Source organism: Lacerta agilis, chromosome 1 (genome assembly GCF_009819535.1).
Source record: "Lacerta agilis isolate rLacAgi1 chromosome 1, rLacAgi1.pri, whole genome shotgun sequence".
NCBI lineage: Eukaryota > Metazoa > Chordata > Lepidosauria > Squamata > Lacertidae > Lacerta > Lacerta agilis.
The window spans coordinates 133,200,824-133,222,979 of record NC_046312.1 but is presented as its reverse complement, the minus strand read 5'-3'; the positions used below and the strand labels follow the sequence as shown (position 1 = coordinate 133,222,979).

The window sequence follows — 22,156 nt, the reverse complement described above, 5'->3', positions numbered from 1 at the left end:
CATATATTGAATAGGTAGTAAAGGTAAAGGTTAAAGTACCCCTGACCATTAGGTCCAGTTGTGTCCGACTCTGGGGTTGCGGCACTCATCTCGCTCTATAGGCCAAGGGAGCCGGCGTTTGTCCGCAGACAGCTTCCGGGTCATGTGGCCAGCATGACGAAGCCGCTTCTGGTGAACCATTGCAACGCACGGAAACGCCGTTTACCTTCCCGACGGAGCGGTCCCTATTTATCTACTTGCACTTTGACGTGCTTTCGAACTGCTAGGTTGACAGGAGCTGGGACCAAGCAACGGGAGCTCACCCCGTCACAGGGATTTGAACTGCTGACCTTCTGATCGGCAAGCCCTGGACTCTGTGGTTTAACCCACAGCGCCACCTGGGTCCCTGAATAGGTAGTAACACTGACCCAAAAATATATCAAGCAGTGTACCTCCGAAATATGCACTAGGACGTTAAGAGGGGCAGGGCCCATTGATTTAAATGGGAGGGATTTAGTTACGTGCACTTCTGTTGATTTGAATGGGACTCAATCTTCCTTAATTTGGGCCAGATTGTGCTCATTTTGTTTTGCTCTAGGTCACACAACTAGCTTCTGTCCCTCCAAGTACTGTGGGACTACAGCTCCATTGTCTCTGCAAGGACAGATGTGAGATAAAACCCAACAAACTGTAGAGAGCCACAGGTTAGGCAACCCTGTTCTAGACAAAACTACACATTGCATACAGTTGTGTGTCCCTGTCCTTTTATCTGTGGTTGTTTTAAAAGAAAAACAGCCTTGATTGGAGCATTAATTATTGGCAGAGGCTGCTTTGCCATTCCCTCTCAGGTCATTTTGCTGCTTAAAATCTCCCTCTTCTCTCTCTCCACAGGGAAGGCATATCTGCCCCCCTCCCCCCGCCACCCCTGCTTCAATACATTTGCAAGCAGAATGAGACTGCTGCTCCAGTGTAATCTGTAGTTCAGCTGTGAAGGTTGCACACTACAAAGGGAAGATCAGAAAAAGTACAGTAGGTTTTGTAAACTGCCCTAAAACCATTGCTGAATGGTTGTATATAACTCTTATAAACAAAGTACAGTGGTACCTTGGTTCTTGGACGTGATCTGTTCCAGAAGTCTGTTTGACTTCTGAAACATTCAAAAACCAAGGCACGGCTTCCAATTGGCGCAGGTGTCCCGGAAACAATAGCTGACAACCGGATTGGACATTTGGCTTCCGAAAAGCATTCAAAAACCAGAACACTTACTTCCAAGTTTTGGCGTTCGGGAGCCGAAATGTTCGAGTACCAACGCATTTGAGAACCAAGGTTCCACTGTAATTTACACCATCTGTTGTTTGCCCTTCCTTAATTAATAAATATAAATTCTGTTCCTAATATGTACCTTATATAATTTATTTGCTATCAAAAATATGGTGCTCGTACTCTTTATACCAGGAATTCAGTTATCTTGGATTGCAATATTGATGTCAGCCATTGTTTCTTACCATTGTAGAAGAATGTTTTGGATAATTTTCCCCATACTAAAATATTTTTAATATCAGTTGAGTATTTTAAATGTAATAAAGGTTCCTATAACTGAAGGGTTTTTTTCCTTTGTGATGTTACAGAAGATGAAAAACACTGTTCTTCAATAGAAAACCAGCATCATCCTTGCTCATTTGAGCCCATTTTTGGCAACATACTGGTAGTCATTCATATATAAATGCAATAGTCACTTTGAAATGCAAATAGTTAAAGAAAAATAGCATATGTTAGAGGTAAGTACATTTTCAAATCAGCTCCTACATTTTACAGATGCGAATACAGCTAAAATTATTCTTTGGAAAGAATCTGGAGCTTTTGACACACTGAAGCTTGAACTAATCAAGGTTTCTCAGTAAGCATATACACATATCCATATCAAGGAACCAGTGCTGAGAATACATGGATTAGCATAGTAATTTAACTGCCCCCTGCTAATCAACTAAAGCAGCCAGATGATGCGTATATGATACATTTGTAGAGGCAGTCTTTCAGAACTCTGAATAAACCAGGTAGTTGACCATGTATTTTATGTTAATTCTAATAAACCAAAAGTGAGGCAGATGCTGAAGTGCTGCTAGCCCTTGCATGTAAGATTTTGATGTTAAAGCTTTACAAGAACCTCTTCACGATAAGATCTCTCTCATGATGCAGAATCCTAATAAGTGACTGGATTCATGCTCTGGCTGGCCAATGTGTTATGTTCTTGGACATTTTTCAGTATCGTGTTGCATAAGTACATAAATATGTTAAATATGGTCATGTTAAAAAATCTTATTGAAGTTGAGAGTGGGACTTAGCTTCCTGGAGGACTACTTTGCAGGAGCTTTGTGATGAATATGTGATAGAAGCAGCAGTTACCATTAACACATTACAGTGCTGTGATTATAACAGCATAGCTGGTATTTTTGATTGAGTCAAAATGTTTAAAATATAAATTTGGGAGCTTTACATAGTAGTAACAGGAATAAGGTTTGTCCTATGCAGGGCAAGCCATATTGGGAATTCTGTAATTTTAACTGTGTGTGTGTGTGTGAGAGGAGAGAGAGAGAGAGAGAGAGAGAGGAGTGAGTGGCCCAAGTTCAATGGGGTCCCTTCTTTTTTCATCTGCTCCCTTGCAAGCTGCCATAGCCACTGTTAATTTAGCTTTACCCTTCTTTTTTACCAACATACAGAAATCACACGATTATAGGCTTGGTTCACATCTCATGCTAAGCCATAACTTGGCTTAGCATGGATGTGTGGCCTCCCAAAGAGGAGCTTGCAGCCCCCTCTCTGTTCCCTTTTGCTGCCTCATTGAGCTAAGCATGTTTAGCTCTGAGGCCATTAAACTACACCCAAAATGGTGGGCTGACATCTTGGCCAAAACCTTTGATGCAATCAACGTATCCGGCCTCATCCCCAAAATATGGAAGGAGGCCATTATAGTACCAATTCACAAAAAGGATCTCCAACAGTGCCGGAAAACTACCGTAACATCAGCCTCCTTTCAATCATAGGGAAAATTTATGCCCGTTTCTTGCTGACTAAACTATTGCGATGGGTAGATGAGACTAACCAGATTGGCCATGAACAAGCAGGGTTTAGAACTAGTACTCCTCCCCTCCCCGGGCTACCTCTGTGCCGCCTTCTTAGACCTAAAGGCAGCCTTTGACAGCGTTCCTAGAAATATCCTATGGGAGAAACTGCGAAACAGGGTATTGATAGAAGATTCTTATGGCTTATAAGTCAGCTCCATGAAGGTACCCTTGCCAGAGTGAGACTTACTCCTGCGGGTGACCTCACAAATTCGATACCAATAAACAAGGGAGTTCGCCAAGGATGTATATTGGCTCCCTGTCTATTTAACCTATTCGTCAGTGACATGCGAACACCCCTAGTTAACTCATCTCCAAGTACACACGCGCCTAGACTAGCGGACTACCGCTACCCACTCCTTTATATGCGGACGATGCAGTAATTCTATCTTACTCACGTGTTGGACTAACCAGGGCCTTGAAGATCTTTGCCACGTATTGTCAACTTAACCAATTAACTATAAACCATGTTAAATCCAAGATTCTGATTTTCTCCAGAAGTCGGAGATTATACAAATGGAAGCTTGGCGGAGCAAAAATAGAGCAAGTTCTAAAATTCCAATACCTAGGAGGTTTTTTTCAATACAATTTGGGGTGGAAAGCTCAAAATCAACACCTACTTAACAAGGCCAAAACTCTGTCATACGCGCTCCTCCGATTCTTTTTTTCGGATGGAGCTTTGCATGTTCCCTCGGCCCTAAAGGTGTTCAAGGCAAAAGTGGTTGCCGTGCTTGCTTATGCTGCCCCGCTTTGGGCTGCGATGACAGATCTTGCCCCTCTTGAGACGCTGCAAATCAATTCCTACATCGGCTCCTAATGCTCCCCCTATGTGTAAGCAATGCAGCCATTCGACTAGAACTGAAGATTGCATCCTTAGAAACTTGCCTGTGGAAGCAAGTCTTCAATTATTGGTTAACATTGTGGCATAGATTACCAAGCCACTACCTTGTCCAATGCTTATGGCGAGATGAATTCTCTAGCCTTTGGGCTAGTAGAATTCATGCTAAACTCCTGAGTTATGGAATCTCTCCTTCAGATTCCCTAAAATTAGATCAAATTACTGCTCAAAGACTGATCCGCCAAAGACTGGATGACATCGATCTACAGCGAAATATATGCTGGGGGGAGGTGTTTGTTCGCCCCAGAACATTGGTATCACCTTAACTTACTGTGTTCCATCATACCTCTCCTCCCTTTCGACTGTTGTCCATAGACTGGCCTTCACCAAAGCGAGGTTCAATGTTTTTCCCTCCAATGTCCTGCGACATAGATTCTCAAAGGGCCAAGCCTCCGCCATGTGCGAATGTGATAAGGAGACACTGGAGTCTCTCCAGCACATTATGTTCGCTTGCCCCTTGTTCAACGTGCCACGGGCAAATTTGTTGGCATCAATCATACAGAAACTAGAGGGCACCCCACCAGAATTCCACCTCGCCCAAATCTTGCAGGATAAGGATACACATACGACCCTGAAAGTGGCAAGGTTCCTGGTCGCTGTCCTTACCCAAAAGCGACGCCAAGGAGCACTACAAGCTAGCTAAGGCTTAGTATGCCATTCTATTTTATTGTATTTTATTGTTATTGTTACTGTGGTGTTTTAACGGCTGTTGTTCCCACTTGCACAAGTTGTTACGGTATCTATGTGTTTTTTCTTGTATGGGCCTATGGCCGTAAATAAAATTCTATTCTATTCCATGTTTAGCTTTAGCTTTGCAGTTGTCTGAATATGGGCTTGTGGTTAAAAACTCTCCAGACTAATCTCGAACTAGTAGCTTGATTGTAGCTCATGGAAACAGCTTAACCGCAAGCATTGGTTCAGCCAACCCAGCTATGCAGCATGGCAGCAAAAAGTGCTGGGGAGGAACAAAGCATCTGTGAGCTATTCTCTGGAAGCCTACATGTTCATTCTAAGTTATCATTTGACTTAGTGGAACATGTGAACCAGGCCATGTCCCACTTCCATTCAGTTTATTTTATTTATTTCTATACTGCTGAACATTATAAAAATATCTCTAAGTGGTTTACAGGAAACCGAAACAACAACGGACAGCAAAAATACAGTTACATATTAAAATGTTATATTAATACAAATTGCTAAGATATTGTCAAAGGGTGAGCTGGTCGTAAATCACACCATTCCAAGTTGGAGTTAACTCTTTATTAGGTAAAACCGATACAGTGGTACCTCTGGTTACGAACTTAATTTGTTCGGGAGGTCCGTTCTTAACCTGAAACCATTCTTAACCTGAGGCGCACTTTCGCTAATGGGGCCTCCCACTGCTGCCGCACTGCCACCACACAATTTCTGTTCTCATCCTGAGGTAAAGTTCTTAAGCTGAGGTACTACTTCCAGCTTAGCAGAGTCTGTAACCCGAAGTGTTTGTAACCCGAGGTACCACTGTATTCACAGACTTGCCTGAGTATCAGGCCTAATGAGCACAGCAGCTCATCCCCATTAGGTCTCTGCCCCCACCCTCATTTGCCAAGACTGAAAGTCCCTGCCTCTCCGCAGCCATCAAAGTTCACTCCTCTGGCTGTGTGCAGCCTGCCGCTGCTCCAACTGTTTCAGCCACCTCCTGGTTCTGGGAGACAAGGGGAGAAGGGAGCTTGTTGCAGCAGGAGGGGGAGACACCCGTGACCCTTCGCCAGCCTGACCCATCTCTGCCTCTTGGCCTCCCTCCTCCCAGGCTTCTTCTGTCTCTGATTCCGGCCTTCTCTCTGCAACCAGCTCTCCCAGTTCACTAAGTCATGTCACCTCTTCACCTTCTGGCACCTCCTTTTCCCAGGCTTCTCCCTCTTCTCTGCCTGACCACTCATTGTTGTCCCACCAGCATTCCCCAGGCTCTGAGCCATCTTCCCTTGAAGGTTCCCTAGCTGGTTCCTCCCACCATTCCTCTGCATCCAACCAGTCCATGACACATATATAAATCAATATCAATTCATTATCCTTCTGACACTCCCTCTCACCCAAGGTCCAAACAAACTTTCAGCTCACCCACAAAAGTGTCACAATGAGAAGAGTTGTTCTCTGTTATCACTAATCACCGGTGTACCACTGCTGTTCTCCTGTCTTCAAAATTTCTTACAACAACCCAATCTTTGATGAAGACATAGAAGAGTAAATTGCCTAATCCTAACTCTCTGCAGTAGCATGACTTTGATAACTCCATATATAAGATAATTTCAAACATTTCAAGTGAATTATACAATCACTTACCATGTATTTTACTTAAAAACAACTTTGAGACTGACATTTGAGGCCTCCAGTTTTATCATTTTGCCTTCTCTCATAAACTGTTTGGTTTGGGGTTTTCATCATAGCCAAATGCAGGTTCATACTTTCAATTCCCAACTTGATTTAAAACAAAGGGAATATACAGAGAAATTTTACTAGTGGGGCCGTGTGTGACTCTCTCTGTAAGGGGGACTTTGGAAGATACCTAATAATGACAACATCAATCAGCATTATGTCAAAGATTATTGTTTCTTTGTTCCCACTTTCTGTTATCCTGAATGTAAAATTTGTTTTTCACTTTTAGTAACTTTCAATTCTTTTGTTTCTAGGAAATGTGACTACTAGTACTTCTGTGTCTCAGATGGCAAGCGGCATCAGTCTGGTTTCCTTCAACAGTCGCCCTGATGGGATGCATCAGCGTTCCTATTCAGTCTCCAGTGCCGACCAGTGGAGTGAAGTGACAGTTGTTGCAAACTCAGGCATTAGTAGTGGTAAGACAGTGGGATAATTTTTATTTTAACAGTTTTATATAGATTCATAAAATGCTCTCCACAGAGAGATAAGAATCATAGTAAAGCATATTCAAAATTATTTTAATGACAAGGATCTTTGCACCAGCAGTGCAAGCTTTGGCCCATGGCCTAATTAGGCTTGCCAAGTTTCTTGGTTATTCCCAAACCAAACCCATATTCTTTCACAACAGGCATGGGACAAAGTAAAACCATGAAACCAAACCAACAAGGATGCTGGTCGATTTCAGCACTTTTTGAATTGCAGTTGGAAATGGAGCACACTTCCAATTTTTCCTTTGCAGCCACAGCTTGAATTCGGCCTGCAGCTCCAGCTGCAAAGGAAGAGTTTTCCTGAGCCACAGCTGCAAATAGTCTTCCTTTGCAGCCAGAACTTGAATCATAGCTGGGGCTGCAAAGGAAGAAAGGTGCATTTGATTCTTCCTTTGCATGGTACGGGGTTAAAGTTTAATCACCTGATGTTGTGTGATGTCAGGTGATTGACAGATGACTGGCCCCTGTATCCAGATTAAGTTTTTCCACTCCTGCTTTACACTCTATTATTCTACGAAAACACAGCCAATTTACACACTTCTCTGTCCTATGGAAGAGGATGGGATTTTTCTTTAAAGGTGCCATGCACATATTTCCAGGAGAGTTGTACCACAGGGCCTATTTCTGCACATTAGTGGGTTAGGAGAGATGGGGGGGGGGTCACATCTGGCAACCAATGCACCCTTTGAGTTTCAGATAGTACATAGGTAGACAAGTCTAAAAAGCCTGGGACACAAATTTGCACAGCTCTAGTGGCTATGGTGGCTCATTTACCAGAAGTAATGTATTTAGTGTTAATGCTGGAAGTTTATGCAGTCCTTGGAAGTCAAACAGCTTAGTTCTCGAACATTTTAGCTCCCAAACATCGCAAACCTGGAAGTGACTGTTCCAGTTTGCGAACTATTTTTGGAAGCCGAACATCCAATAGGACTTCTGATGGGCTGCAGAAGCCGCACTTTGGTTTTCGAACATTTTGGAAGTCGAACGGACTTCCAGAACAGATTCCATTCAACTTCCAAGGTACGACTGTACAGTGGTACCTCGGGTTAAGAACATAATTCGTTCTGCAGGTCTGTTCTTAACCTGTAACTGTTCTTAACCTGAGGTACCACTTTAGCTAATGGGGCCTCCCGCCGCCGCCGCCGCCATGTGATTTCTAGTCTCATCCTGAAGCAAAGTTCTTAACCCGAGGTACTATTTCTGGGTTAGCGGAGTCTGTAAGCTGAAGCGTCTGTAACCTGAAGCCGAGGTACCATTGTACTTGATTCTGACCAAACTAAGCCTCTCCTATCTAGCCACTAGAGTGCCCTGGAAAATTGTGTCCTGGGCTTTTTAGACTTGTCTGCTCTTGTACTATCTGAAACCAAAGGGGCACATGGGTCGCCAGATGTGAAATATATTGGCATTATGTTCAACTCTCCTACCCCACTGCACAGTTGCCCATCCAGCTGGGCATATGCAGGCAAAGCCCCTGCTTCTTGACTTGGTTGAGGGGGAAATAAGAACAGCTTGAAGTCAACAGCAATTAATTGAAATTAACTACCCCCCCCCAAATTGCAGCAATTCATATCTCTTCAGAAGATAAGCCTGATTAAATTAAATTGGACTTGTAAAGTAAGTGCATACAGAGTTGTTGTGTAAACTCCTGTACTTACACCAGCATTGATACAGTTGTTAGGTGTTTGGGTAAAAAATAATAATAATTTAACATTACTGCTCAGTCCTGTGTATGTTTGTTGTTCAGTGGAACCTGTCCTTGATGTATTTGTGCACACAATTGCAACATTTTACTTGATAGTAACTATTTACTGTCTTCCTGTGTAATTGTGTTTAGGATTGCATTCTTACTGTTCACCTCTTCCCTTCTAATATTATGTCCAATATTATGTAGGCCTTAGGCCTACATGAGCTATGAACCGCACATCTCTTAGGTTCTGTTTGCAGTATTATGCAAGCAAGGCATGGGGTCACCCTGATATATAGGTATCTTTCTGAGCAAATGTCAATGTTTGTGAATTACATCCTGGATCTTTCTTGTGTAACCATCATATGTTATGAAACCACCATCTTCTCTGATGTTCTCTGCAGAGTGTTAGGTTGCAAGAGCTGCCCTCTATCCCTATATATGGCATTATACATGCCCCCTTTCAGATTTATTACAGAAGGTGTTGTCTCACATGAACTGAGTTCTAAGACTATCAGCCTATTTGCAGAAGTAACTTGTGTTTGACTTTATTATACCACTGAAGAAGACCTATGTTTGATTGAAACATGCTATACCTTGATGTTTACCATATATAAACTTTCACTTTTCTATTTTCCATGTGCCAATCTATTGGTTTTTAAATTTTGGTGGTTATAAAATAAGATAAATTTCATTTTAAGCATTTGGTTTTTGCTTTGCCTTGAAAACCTTCAACGTGGATGTAAATGGTTGGATGAGGAAAAGGAAACTGACAAGCCAGGCAGGAATGCAGTTGGTTAGTGGCCTCTAGATCCAGGGCTCTGGTGATCAGCCTGTTTTGGACAAGGTTGCACTCCCCATCTGTGACAATGTGTGCAAATTGTAGGCTCCATGATGCTTTGGGACATGCCAGTGGAATCTGTGGTGCCCAGTGCCCTGGCCATGCTGACTGGGGCCGATGAGAGTTACAGACAAACCCATGTGGAGGGCACCATATTGGTGAAGGCTGGACTAATGCAAAGCAATACCAAGACTGCATTTCTGTAGACAATTTTAGCTTCTAGGATTGTTTCACAGGATGGGAATGTGTTAGGGTCTGACTGGGGGGAAGGTCATAATGAGGTAACCAATAGTTCCAGTACAAAATTTGCAAGCACAGGTATTTTCTTGTCACCATTGATGAAATGGTTATTTGTTATGGTTGTGCCTATTTTGTTGACGAATGAAAGAATCTTTTAATTTCCATATTTCACCTACGCTCAGTAAAAGGTTTTTATGTGTAAGCTGCAGAAGCTAAGTATCTTTCTCAGTTCAAATGCCAATATACCTGAGAGCATGCCTACCACATGGTTTTATTTTAGGCAAAATAACATATTGGGATTCATTATTTCTCTGCACTTTTCACATTAAATTGAATTTTGGTAGCTCTGGATAAGTTTTCAAGGTTTTTCTATCAAGATCTTTGGTTCCCTGCAGCTTCCATCTTTTAAGCAACTGTGAACATCCCCTAATTAGATAAATTACTTTATAAGAGTAGAGCTACAAAACAGGAGTGCTGGTTAAATTAAAGGGGGGGTAGAAAAATCCATTCTAAGAAATGGAATGCCCCACTGCTTTATGACTATTACAGTTGTAAGGTTTTGCATTTAAGTACCCAAGGTTTAAAATTAAATGTCTAATATAATTTGGCACTAGTAACTTGAAGTCTGTGACTGTCCTCAGAGAATATCTAGACAGTTTCGTTGCATGATTCAAATTGCTGGGCGCTTCATAGTGAGAAAAACATACAACCGGGGTCCCCTTTTAGTTCAGTGCCAGGTGTTGCTCAGCATAGCTTAATCCAATAGCACATTGAGCTTTGAATTTCTTTCTAAAACTGTTTCGGAACAATACAGCATGAAAAATACCCCTTTCTGTTTACTTATCTCTTCTCAGTGTTTGACAGAAGTAATCTTAGCAGCGAGAGAATAAAATCTGGAGGTAGTAAATCGCTGTCGAAGAATCTCTTGTGCAGATTCTTTATGGGGCCTCAGTTGATCTACACATCAGACCCTGGTGCAGTTTAAACTGTTTATCACTCTAATGGTGGCAGTGAGACCATGGACATGGGCTTATAAGCCCCTGTGCAAGAAAGTGGTTTCTGTAGTCGGTGATGAAGTGACTTGGTGTTATTGATTGATTTGGAACAATTATCTCTGCAATAACTATTGGCTGATAGGTCATGTTGTATCTGATTTGGTGGCATGCACTTCTGTTTGAATCATTTGCTGTGAAGTTTATCTTTAACTTCACACTCCTGTGCAGCAGTAGGGTCACTTGGCCTCTGGAGAGGCGTTTATTACCATTGCTGTTCCTGCATCAGTGTGATTGCCTTTGGTTTTTGGAATACCCCTCTTCCTAGGTATTATGAATTGTTGATGTTTTGTTGATGAATTGGCTTATGTATATCATTTGTACACCAGCTTGAAATCTGTTTGTATGAAGGGCAGTCTAGATATCTTGAAATAATGCTAAAATGCAGAAACAATGTAGAATCATAGAGTTGGAAGGTGTCCCAAGGGTCATCTGGTCCGACCCCCTGCAATGCAGGAATCTCAACTGAAGCCCCGGCAATGAGGAATGGTAGAAGGGTTATAAGATGTGTTTTTTTTTTCATTACTGGCATCATCTCAACTTGCAGCACTGGTATGAAGAGTAACCACATCATAAGCCCCTTCTGTGTGGTTTCCTTCTTTTTAAACCTCATCAGAACAGTGTGGTATGCAACCATGTGGATGAAGAAATCAAGCTAGTCTGGGAGGGTAGAAGAACTGGTTGTGGAGCATTTGTTCCCCAGTAGCAGCTTTACACAGTGCAGCTTTTGAGAGCAGCTCACCTCCAAAAGCTCACCTCTACCTTTCCCCAAGCGGGCATTGTCATGGAGGAGGGTTTGGGTTTGAGCACCATTAAGAAGCCGGAGTAGGCTTTGCCTGTGTTGATTCTGCTTCAAAAATTTGAGCAACAATTTGAGCAAAATGGTGGAGTACTCCTGTTCTGAATTTTTTGCTCCTCCCTAGAGTAGAAAAAAAGATTAAGAAGCAAGACTGTTTTCATATGCTTATAAATGCTCAAACTTTTTTGATTTGAAGAAATAACTGAATACTGTACTAAATTGATGGTTTATGCAAAATTCTTAGATGGGGTGAATGTGGCTCTACCGTATACTTGGATATGATAGTAATTTACTTGGATTATATTCCTAAACTCTGTCATGCTTCCTGCATGAGTGTTACAAGCATGTCTGTCTAATACATGCATATACTAGTGGCCAAAATTGTGGAAACCTTTTGGAAAAAGTGTATTTCTGAGGTTTGATGGCTCATAACATAACTTTTTTGGGAGTAAGGCCATAAAATTATATATCAATGGAAAGATAATTTAATGAAGAATGTAATGCAATAACTTTTATGAAGGATTATTTATTACAACAGCAGTCATTAAGAAGAAACATGAAACACGTAGAAAAACTGAGATATACAAAAATTCTTGCGCCAGTTAATACTTAGCTGGGTAACCTTTAGCCTTCCCATGGAGTGAATGAAGTTTTTTTAGTTCTGCAGCTGTAATAATGTGAAACCAAGATTGAATTATTGCCTCTATTAATTGGGTTTTATTGCTGGGTTGCTTCTGACTTTCGATTGGGTTAAGGTCTGAGCTGTGTATTTGGGGGCATTTACATTCCTGTTAATGACGCAAATTCTGCCCACACCTTTTGCTGTCATACATCCCCATCATAACACTAACTGGCTGTTTCACAGTAGGTGTAATGCAAGTAGGATGTAAATCTTCTCCGATTCTTCTCCTCAGGTATTTCCTTTTTATATAACTATTTTTTATCAAATTTTACATAACAAATTTCAATTTAAACATATCAATCACCTTCACATTTAGGATTCTCTGAACTTCCCCCGCCCTTCTCTGGTTTTCGTTGTCAATTCCTTTTTATTCACCTTACCCTATTTTTTCCAATTTATTATATCTATTATTAATTTTCCATTATTTTGTCTTTTACAAGTATTACTCTAATCCTGCCAAAGTTTTTAGTTGTTTACAATGTTATCTTTAAAAAACTATAATTTTTTCCCATTCTTTCCTAAACTTCTTCTCGTCCTGGTCTCTGATTCTCCCTCAATTTCGGCATAGTCCATCATCTTCATCAGCCATTCTCTCTGGTTGGAATTTTGTCTTCTTTCCATTTCTGGGACAATAGTATTCTTGCTGCTGTCATCACATACATAAATAGTCTTTTCTGCTCTTTTGGGATCTCTGCACCTAAAATGCCTAACAAAAAACCTCTGGTTTTTTCACAAAACTCATTTTAAACATTTTTTTCAACTCATTATATATCATTTCCCAGAAAGCTTTTGTTACCTTGCACAGCCTTATTTAGAATTTTAGAATGTGCCTTCTTTTTTTACTTTTCCAACATACATTAGAAGCAATTCTACACATCTTTGCTAATTTTATTGGTGTTAAATACCGTCTACAAATCATTTTCATATAGTTTTCCTTCAATAAACAGCAGGCTGTGAATTTGAAATTTTCTTCTCCTCACGTATTTCATGCCATCTGTAAGTCCTTGGTTAGTTGCTCATGAGTAAGCAGGCAAAACTCCGAGTTTTCCTTTAGTACTTTTATTGTGCATACTATGTACAGTGCAGAGCTAACAAGTTCATGCCTGTATCAAGCGTTGGCAGAATCCGGAAATGGCCCCTTCTGGTTCTGACCCCAACAAAAGAGTTTCGGTATACGAAAACCCCTTTTGTTTCACCCCTAAACACCTTTGGGGCGACGGAAATTGCATGCCTCCTTCATCACCCCTTGGGCTAGGGGAGCCTCGACCCTCCATCCCCTGAAACCCATGCCCTTCCCCACTAGAAGCCTCGCTGCTCCCTCCGCTGCCAGAGGAGGTGCTGCTGGTCAGGTGGGGCCGGGGCTCTCTGTAGCATCCCAAGAGCCCTTCCACCACCTTGCGCTGCGCCGGGGACAGTTCCCTGACATCATCACTACCAAGCAAGGAGATTTTGGTCTCATCACTCCAAATCACACTGTCCCATTAGTCCAGTGAACATAGGTTTTAGCTCAGTTTAATCTTTTCAACCTTTGTTTGAGAGATAACAATGGCTTTTTCCTTGGAATTCTAGCATTTAAACCATATTTCTGCAGTCTGCGCGCGAACAGTCCTTGCACTCAACTTCACATTGCAGCGGTACCTCGGGTTAAGAACTTAATTCGTTCTGGAGGTCCGTTCTTAACCTAAAACTGTTCTTAACCTGAAGTACCACTTTAGCTAATGGGGCCTCCTGCTGCCGCCACACAATTTCTGTTCTCAACCTGAAGCAAAGTTCTTAACCTGAGGTACTATTTCTGGGTTAGCAGAGTCTATAACCTGAGGCATCTGTAACCTGAAGCGTCTGTATCCCGAGGTACCACTGCACATTGCGCCATGTTATCTTGTATACACCCAGATGATTTTCTTCTGTCACCTAGGCACAGTCTCCCAATTCTTCTATCATCACTTGCTGTTGTGCACCTTTTCCTGCCTTTACCAGTCTGATTTTGTAGTGACCTTATACCTCTTCAAAATTTAGAAATACCACCTTTGGTTAAGTTTCCACTGATTTTCTTCTAATTTCTTCATAACTGTAGCCTTGTTCACTTAATAGTACTATTTTACATCGCTTTCTGGGTAACCAGTCAACTCTGCGTCGTTTCTTTAATTTTATTATGCTTTACAAGCTCACTAAATGAAAGAACGCAAAAAACCAGCCAACTTGATAGCAATAACAAATGTCCTCCTCTCAGCTCCAGTACATAACATCAATAGCTGAATCCTACTGTGACCTGACTGGGTCATTGCCAAAACAAGATGGCACCTGATTGGCTCTCTAAGCACTCATGCTCATTGGCTACATTCAAATGAAGGAAAGCTACTGCATATCAACCTAAGCAAGTTGTGCTTCCTTTTTCTGGTTATTTGGCTGTAACTTTTGATAGAATACATATAATTGAACAAACTTCATTGCATTACATTCTTCATTAAAATATCTTTCCATTGATAAATAATTTTATGGTATTACTCCAAAGAAAGTGATGTTATGAGCCATCAAACCTCAGAAATACACTTTCCCCACAAGTTTGGCCTCTAGTGTAAGTGTAGTTGTATGTAAGCCAGGTACAGTACAAGGAGGAGCTACTTAAAAATTGTAGTGTGTTATTCCCCTGTAGGGAATTCTACTCATGCCTTCTTCCGTCCTCTTACTGCTATATGGCACTGCCTCATACGAAAACCTTCCCCTGTAGGGAATTCTACTCATGCCTTCTTCCGGTCCTCTTACTGCTATATGGCACTGGCTCATACAAAACCCTATAAAGGCCTCAAGGATTGCTCTTTGAACTGTGCAGCTTGTCTGTTCTGTAAGGACACTCTCTTCATAAGTATTTGATCCATCCTTAGTTCTGACAATGCGCCTGTTTCCAGCCCACTTGGACTGATACAAACTCTCTTCCTTCAGGTTTCAAACCTGATCACGTGCGCCTGACCAGATCCTTGCTGAGGCTTGACATTGATTTTTCAGTGGCACCTTTGCTACACCATTCAGGAGCATTTTGGGTGGTGTGTGGCCATCCCTCTCTGCATGGAGAGTCTTCTTTAACCAGTATCGCCCAGTCCCATGCCTCTGTTCTTCGCCTCGGCTTCCAGCTTCAAAATCCTGGAGAATAAAAGCAATGAATATTTTTTAAATGCCTTGGGCAGCTTCTCTCCAGTCAGCAGCCACACATCACAAGGAATCACACTGGCTTGCTTCTGCTTCCCTGCTGTACATCCAAGGCTGACCCAAAACACTTGGCCACCTGAGGAGGATCCCAGAATGGCATCTCCCCACCCCTCAAGGAAAGAAGGAGGGGTGGGGAAGATCTACATCAGGAACAAGGCGGGGGGGATCTACATTAGGATCTGCTGCCCTACTGAATCCTGCCACCTGAAGCAGTTGCCTCACCTTGCCTCATGGATGGGCCGGCCCTGTGTACAACCATGTTGAATACTGCAGGAACCCAGCACTCCACAGTTATCTGTTGAGTGGATGCAGAAAGCAAACCCTTTGCACAGCTTTTGCTGGTTCCTGGCAGCAGTGCTGAGCTCTAAACCACTTCAGAAGTTCCTGGCTGACTGCCCAACTTGGGCAGGGGGTGCATGTAAAAAAAAAAAAAATCAGTGTGCATAGATTTATTTTATTTTATACCATGCACATGGTGGCTTAGAGCACGTGATACCAAATGCCTTATGCTACTGTATGTATTCCAAGAAATCATGTTGAAGAATAAAAATATGGTGAGAGACACTGGTCCTATACCGTCATTTTATTTTGTATGCTCCAGGTTAATCACCAAGATATGAGCAGTAAAACATTTTTGCTCTCCTTACACTTTCTCTTCCTTGAACATAGGAGATACTATTCTTATCAAGCTGATTGTTGCTTCTTAAGCCTTAAGATCATGAATGTTCTCTATATCTGGCCTTCATGAACACATCCAAGAGAGATCTGACCTTTCAGGTGAAAGGTTGCTGTGCAGTTGAAACAGCACCAAACTTAGTACTTATAAAATAAGACGAGTCTGACACTGATATCTCCAGAAATCTTGAGAACATTACATTGCTCTTTTTATAAGCTGTCTGTTTGTCTGACTTTAACTACAAGATAGTTCTTCATAACTCAAACTGTTAGATTTTGACAGATAAGACAGATGGTAAAATACCTTCATTTTTCAATTTGTATATTCATAGAATCATAGAGTTGGAAGAGACCACAAGGGCCATCCAGTCGAACCTCCTGCCAAGCAGGAAACGCCATCAGAGCATTCCTGACAGATAGCTGTCAAGTCTCTGCTTAAAGACCTCCAAAGATGGAGACTCCACCACACTCCTTGGTAGCAAATTCCACTGTTGAACAGCTCTTACTGCCAGGAAGTTCTTCCTCATGTTTAGGTGGACCCTTCTTTCTTGTAGTTTGAATCCATTGCTCCGTGTCCACTTCTCTGGAGCAGCAGAAAACAACCTTTCACCCTCCTCTATATGACATCCTTTGATATATTTGAACATGGCTATCATATCACCCCTTAACCTTCTCTTCTCCAGGATTTAACTCATCTACTAGGATTTCTTCACATAAATGCTGCAATGCAGACGTGAACTTAACATTTACACCACAGCACTCGTGTGTAGCAGCCAATAAGGTACCAATAGGGTGAGCCATTCAAATGCCTTATAATCTACCTAAAGTTGCTTCCATACAACTGGAAACTAAAAATAAATTAAATCAACTGGGACTGCAATCAAATGAAGACAGACAACTGGGAATTAGGCAGTGGAGAAGAAGACACAGAACTCAAAAAAGGAGACTGCCAGCAAATGTGGAGCAGAAGGGCAGGAAAACAAGCTGACACCTTTAAAAAAACACCACAACAGCAAAAACAACACACAGATTGCTTCTTCTCTGCCTGAGGTCCCACCTCAGCTACCAACTATAAAAGTGAGACGGAGCTACAGGCTCTATAAACAAAACAGGCAATAATTGGGCTATTGTTTTATTTTTGATTGCAATATAATAATGTAAAACATTTTCTACTTCTGTGGGGAGGGGATTAATGTTTCATCCCCCAATTTCAGCTTAGTCCTTGAGCATTTGGCTCCTGAAGGAAGAGACAGACAATTCCACTCTCAACCATAGATGTAGGAGTTATTCTTTTGGGGAAGGTTGCAGGGGTTAGGGAGGGGGAGCAGAGTTTGAATATTGAAATTAATCCCTTTTGGAGTTAAGATTATCTTTATGATATAACACTGAAATCACTATGATTCATAATAGATTTATTTCAGGGTATATGCTATATAATATTATTTTAATTTAATTTATTGCATTTATATAGCTCCCTTCATCCAAAGATCTTGATAAATAAAATACAAGATAAAACACAAGTAAATAATTAAACCAAAGCAGAGGAGTTCCAACATGGCGCCGAGGTAAGACGCGCTTACCGGTGCTCTTCGGACTTCTTTTAATCTTCTTTTAATCTTTTATATTTTATCTTAACTGACTCAGTCAGTTTTTGAAGCATTTTATAATTGCTGCAGCTTTGTGCTACGGCGACTCTCTGAGAGATTTGGCCCTGCTCCAGACTGCTCCTTGTTTCTCTCTTATCTTTTTTTTTTATTTTTTTTATGTATAAATTTTTATTATTTTTCAAATATACAACCAATTAATTCAACATCTAACACAAATTATATCCCATAACTCCGCCGAGTTTTGACTTCCCTCCCCCACGTCAGTAGGTTTTCTAGTCCAATCTTATCGCACAGTTTTTATTCCTCCATATTAGTCTATGTCAAAGGTTTTTCCAATCCTACCAGTGTCTTCAGACTTCCTCTATTCAATCTTAGGTACTCCACAAATTTACTCCAATCTTTTTGAAACCTCGAGTCATCCTGGTTTCTGACCCTGCCAGTCAGTTTTGCGAGTTCAGCATATTCCGCCATCTTCGTCTGCCACTCATCAATCGTTGGTAATTCCTGTAATTTCCATTTTTGGGCAAGCAATATTCTCGCAGCAGTTGTTGCATACATGAACAATCTTTTGTCCCTCTTGGCTATTTCGTCTCCCATCAAACCCAATAGGAAGGCTTCAGGTCTTTTTGGGAAAGTATATTTAAACATCTTCTTGAGTTCGTTATAGATAGATCCCCAAAAGGCCTTAACCTTACCACAAGTCCACCACATGTGATAGAAACTCCCTTCCTCCTGTCTACATTTCCAACACATCTTGTCATGCATTCTATACATTTTTGACAATTTTACTGGAGTCAAATACCATCTATACATCATTTTATAAAGATTTTCCTTCAAAGCTACACACGCAGTGAATTTCATCATCTCCTTCCATGATTTTGTCCATGCATCATATTCTATATTGTGCCCAAAATCTATAGCCCATTTTATCATTACTTCTTTCATCAACTCATCTTTAGTATACCATTCTAACAACAAATCATACATTTTTGTCAAAAATTTGCCTTTACCTTCTAACAGCTCAGTTTGTAATCTAGACTTTTTCTCCTCAAAACCAGTTTTTTTTATCTTCTAACAACAGATTATTCACCTGGTGATACTGTATCCATCCTGTAAAAGTATCTTCAATCTGGTGATATGGCTTTAACTTCCAACCTCTTTCCGTTCTCATTAGCAAATCCCCATATGTGGACCTTTTACCTTCCATATTAACTTTCTTTAGTGTAAGTACATCAATCGGTGAGATCCACCATGGGGTTTTTCTCTCCAGAAGACTCTTATTCCTATCCCAAACTTCATAAATGGCCCTCCTTATCCTTGTTTCTCTCTTATCAGCGGGCTGGCCTCGGCTGCTAAAAGAGATGAGAACGCCATTGCCTTAATTGGAGAGGGGAGAGAGGGCTTAAGAGGAAGACGCTGTGTGGTGTTTAAATCCTGGATAAGACATCGTTTGTGCCCAGGCTGCGGTCATAGAGGGCTGTGAGAGGCCAGTGGAGCCAGGACAATTGGCACCCTACCCCCTCGACATCTTGAGGCTGTCGCATATCAATACTTCCCTTGTGTGAAGCTTCAGCAAACTGGGTGCGAGGTGTTCACGAAAGACTGCTGTTGTAAATGGATTTTATCGTAGTGCAGAGGAAAACCTCACTATTAGTATCCATCCAAGGAGCTTTCACCCGCGGTGCCATCTTCTGGTGGTCTTAAATATCTTATTTGTGTGTTAAGTGTTATGTTATTTTAAGAATTTAAGAATTTTAAGAATCGTATAATCCCTGGCCTGAGGAAAGTATGGGTCAGAACAAACGCTTGAGAGACTCTGACGAGCCCCTATCATCTCCTAAACCAAAACTATCAAGGTTGGAGCCACACCGGAATAGAGGAGGGAGTGACCATGCTGAGCATTGCTTTGCGGTGGAAACCCAAAATCGCTTCCTACCTCTAATTGACTTAGAATCCACTCCTACTCTGATGACTCAAAATTTTTCAAAAGTAAAGCCTGTAAAGGAGAATACGAAAGAAAAACTCTCATCACAGGAAGATGGTTTAACATCTGATATGGGGAGTTCCCCAGTTGTGAGCAGTTACAATTAGTAATTAAGACCCTTCACTGTATTTTTAAAAGGCTGGATGAGGTATCTTCACAATTATCCAATATCCTGCTGAAAGTCGAAAAACTTGAATCGACAACACAGTCTTCAGTTTGTGAGGTCAAAAACTTATTGCCTCACCCCAATTCAGATAAAATAAAGGAGACTAAAATTAAATATATCTTAAATTCCCAATTGAATAATCAGACATTAACTCTGCAACCCAAGAAAAGTTGCCTTTCTGTCAGGTCGGAAATAGGAAGATGGTCAACGCTAGAAGGGGCTAAAGACTGTTTAAGCAAACTTTTAAAAATTAAGAAACACCAGATTGACCTATATGCTGTGATGCCCCTGTTCCGGCAGACCAACTTCTTGAAGGTGATACTTGCGTTCCACTCTGAAAAGATACCATCTATCATTGCTAGGCGGAAAACGCTTTTGACCATGGCCGACATTGTAGCAACGAGGGTTTTTGCAGATAGCAAGATCAAACCCCTTCTAAATAGGTGCCCTGACGGTGAGGTCAATAGGACAAGAGACTCTGCTTTACTTCAAAATACAGTCAGGCCCCACTGCGATGACTCTGCAGCGTGCCATTCTCGACCCAACTTGATACCCTCTCAAACAGCCATATATGAGGATGAAAATCTGCAGGCTGCCCTTGATGAAAGGGAACTTATTGATTCGTTCAGAGCCCTCCCACCGAAAGAACAGTCGGTGATGATGCAAAGATTTGACACGCTTAAACCAAAGCAACAAAACAATACCCCCCCCTCCCACAGACACATTCCAAAGGCTATATCAGCCGAAGGCATGGTTGAAGAGAAACGTTTTTGCCTGACACATAAAATATTTATTGAAGGTGCCAAGCAAACCTCCCTGGGGAAAGCATTCCACAAATGGGGAGCCACCACAGAAAAGGCCTGTTCTTGTGTTGCCACCCTCTGGACCTCTTATGGAGGAGGCACATGAAGAAGGACCTCCAATGATGAATGCAGAATCCGGGATTATTTATATGGGGAGAGGCTGCCCTTGAGGAATTGCGGCTGTGAGCCATTTAAGGCTTTATAGGTCAAAACCAGCACTTTGAATTGGGCCTGGAAAATAATTGGCAGCCAGTGCAGTTGGGCCAGAATCAGTGTAAGATGCTCAAACCGTCTTGCTTCTGTGAGCAACCTGGCCATCGAATTCTGCACCAGCAGAAGCTTCCAAAGTGTCTCCAGAGGCAGCCCTACGTATAATGTGTTACAGTAATCCAAACTTAGAGGTTACCAGAGCATAGACAACAGAAGTTAGGCTCTCCTTGTCCAGATAAGGGTGCAGATGGGCCACCAGCTGAAGCTGATGGAAGGCACTCCACACCACCAAGGCCACCTGAGTGACAGCAGAGGATCCAGGAGTACCCCCAAGGTGTGCATGCTCCTTCAGAGACAGTGTAACCCCATCAAGAAAAGGCCACCTCCCAGCCATCTGGTCTAGGGAACTGCCCTCTAACACAGGCATAGACAAACTCTGGCCCTCCAGATGTTTGGGACTACAATTCCCAGCATCCCTGACCATTTAGCTAGGGATGGTGGGAATTGTAGTCCCAAACATCTGGAGGGCCGGAGTTTGCCTATGCCTGCTCCAATAGTACCTCAGTCTTACCTGGATTCAGCTTCGGTTTATTGGCTCTCATGCAGGTCATTACTGAGGCAAGACACTGGTCCAGCACTTCCACTGCCTCACCTGCAGATGTAAATGAGAAGTAGAGCTGTGTGTTATCAGCATATTGCTGGCAATGTACTCCAAAACTCCAGATGACCCCACTCAGTGGTTTCATGTAGATGTTATATAACATGGAGGATAAAATTGAGCCTTGTGGAATTCCACATTGAAGGCTCCACAGGGCTGAATCCAATAATAATAATAATAATAATAATAATAATAATAATAAACAATTAATAATTTATTATTTATACCCTGCCCATCTGGCTTGGCTTCCCCAGCCACTTTGTGTGGCTCTCAAGGAAATATTAAAAACATGACAAAACATCAAACATTAAAAACTTCCCTAAACAGGGCTGCCTTCAGATGTCTTCTAAAAGTCAGATAGTTGTTTATTTCCTTGACATCTGGTGGGAAGGCATTCCACAGGGTGGGTGCCACTACCGTGAAGGCCCTCTGCCTGGTTCCCTGTAACTTCACTTCTTGCAGTGAGGGAACCACCAGAAGGTCCTCGACGCTGGACCTCAGTGTGCAGGCTGAACAAGGGTTGTGGAGATGCTCCTTCAGGTATACTGGGTCACACTTAACTGCAATAACTTGGAATGTATACAGGGCTGTGTTCTTGCTCCAACTGTTCTTTGGTATATTCTTCTCCCTGTTTCTTTCATATGCCTTCAGCTTA

At 41.9% G+C, this 22,156-nt stretch overlaps 1 protein-coding gene across 1 annotated transcript in view; it reads left to right on the top strand.

Moving 5' to 3' along the window:
- AGAP1 (ArfGAP with GTPase domain, ankyrin repeat and PH domain 1) overlaps positions 1 to 22,156 on the top strand; it is a 372,692-nt gene that overhangs the window by 232,303 nt on the left and 118,233 nt on the right. The window contains 1 exon segment of the mRNA XM_033172415.1: positions 6,663 to 6,824. Within this exon segment, the coding sequence (XP_033028306.1) occupies positions 6,663 to 6,824 (162 nt within the window).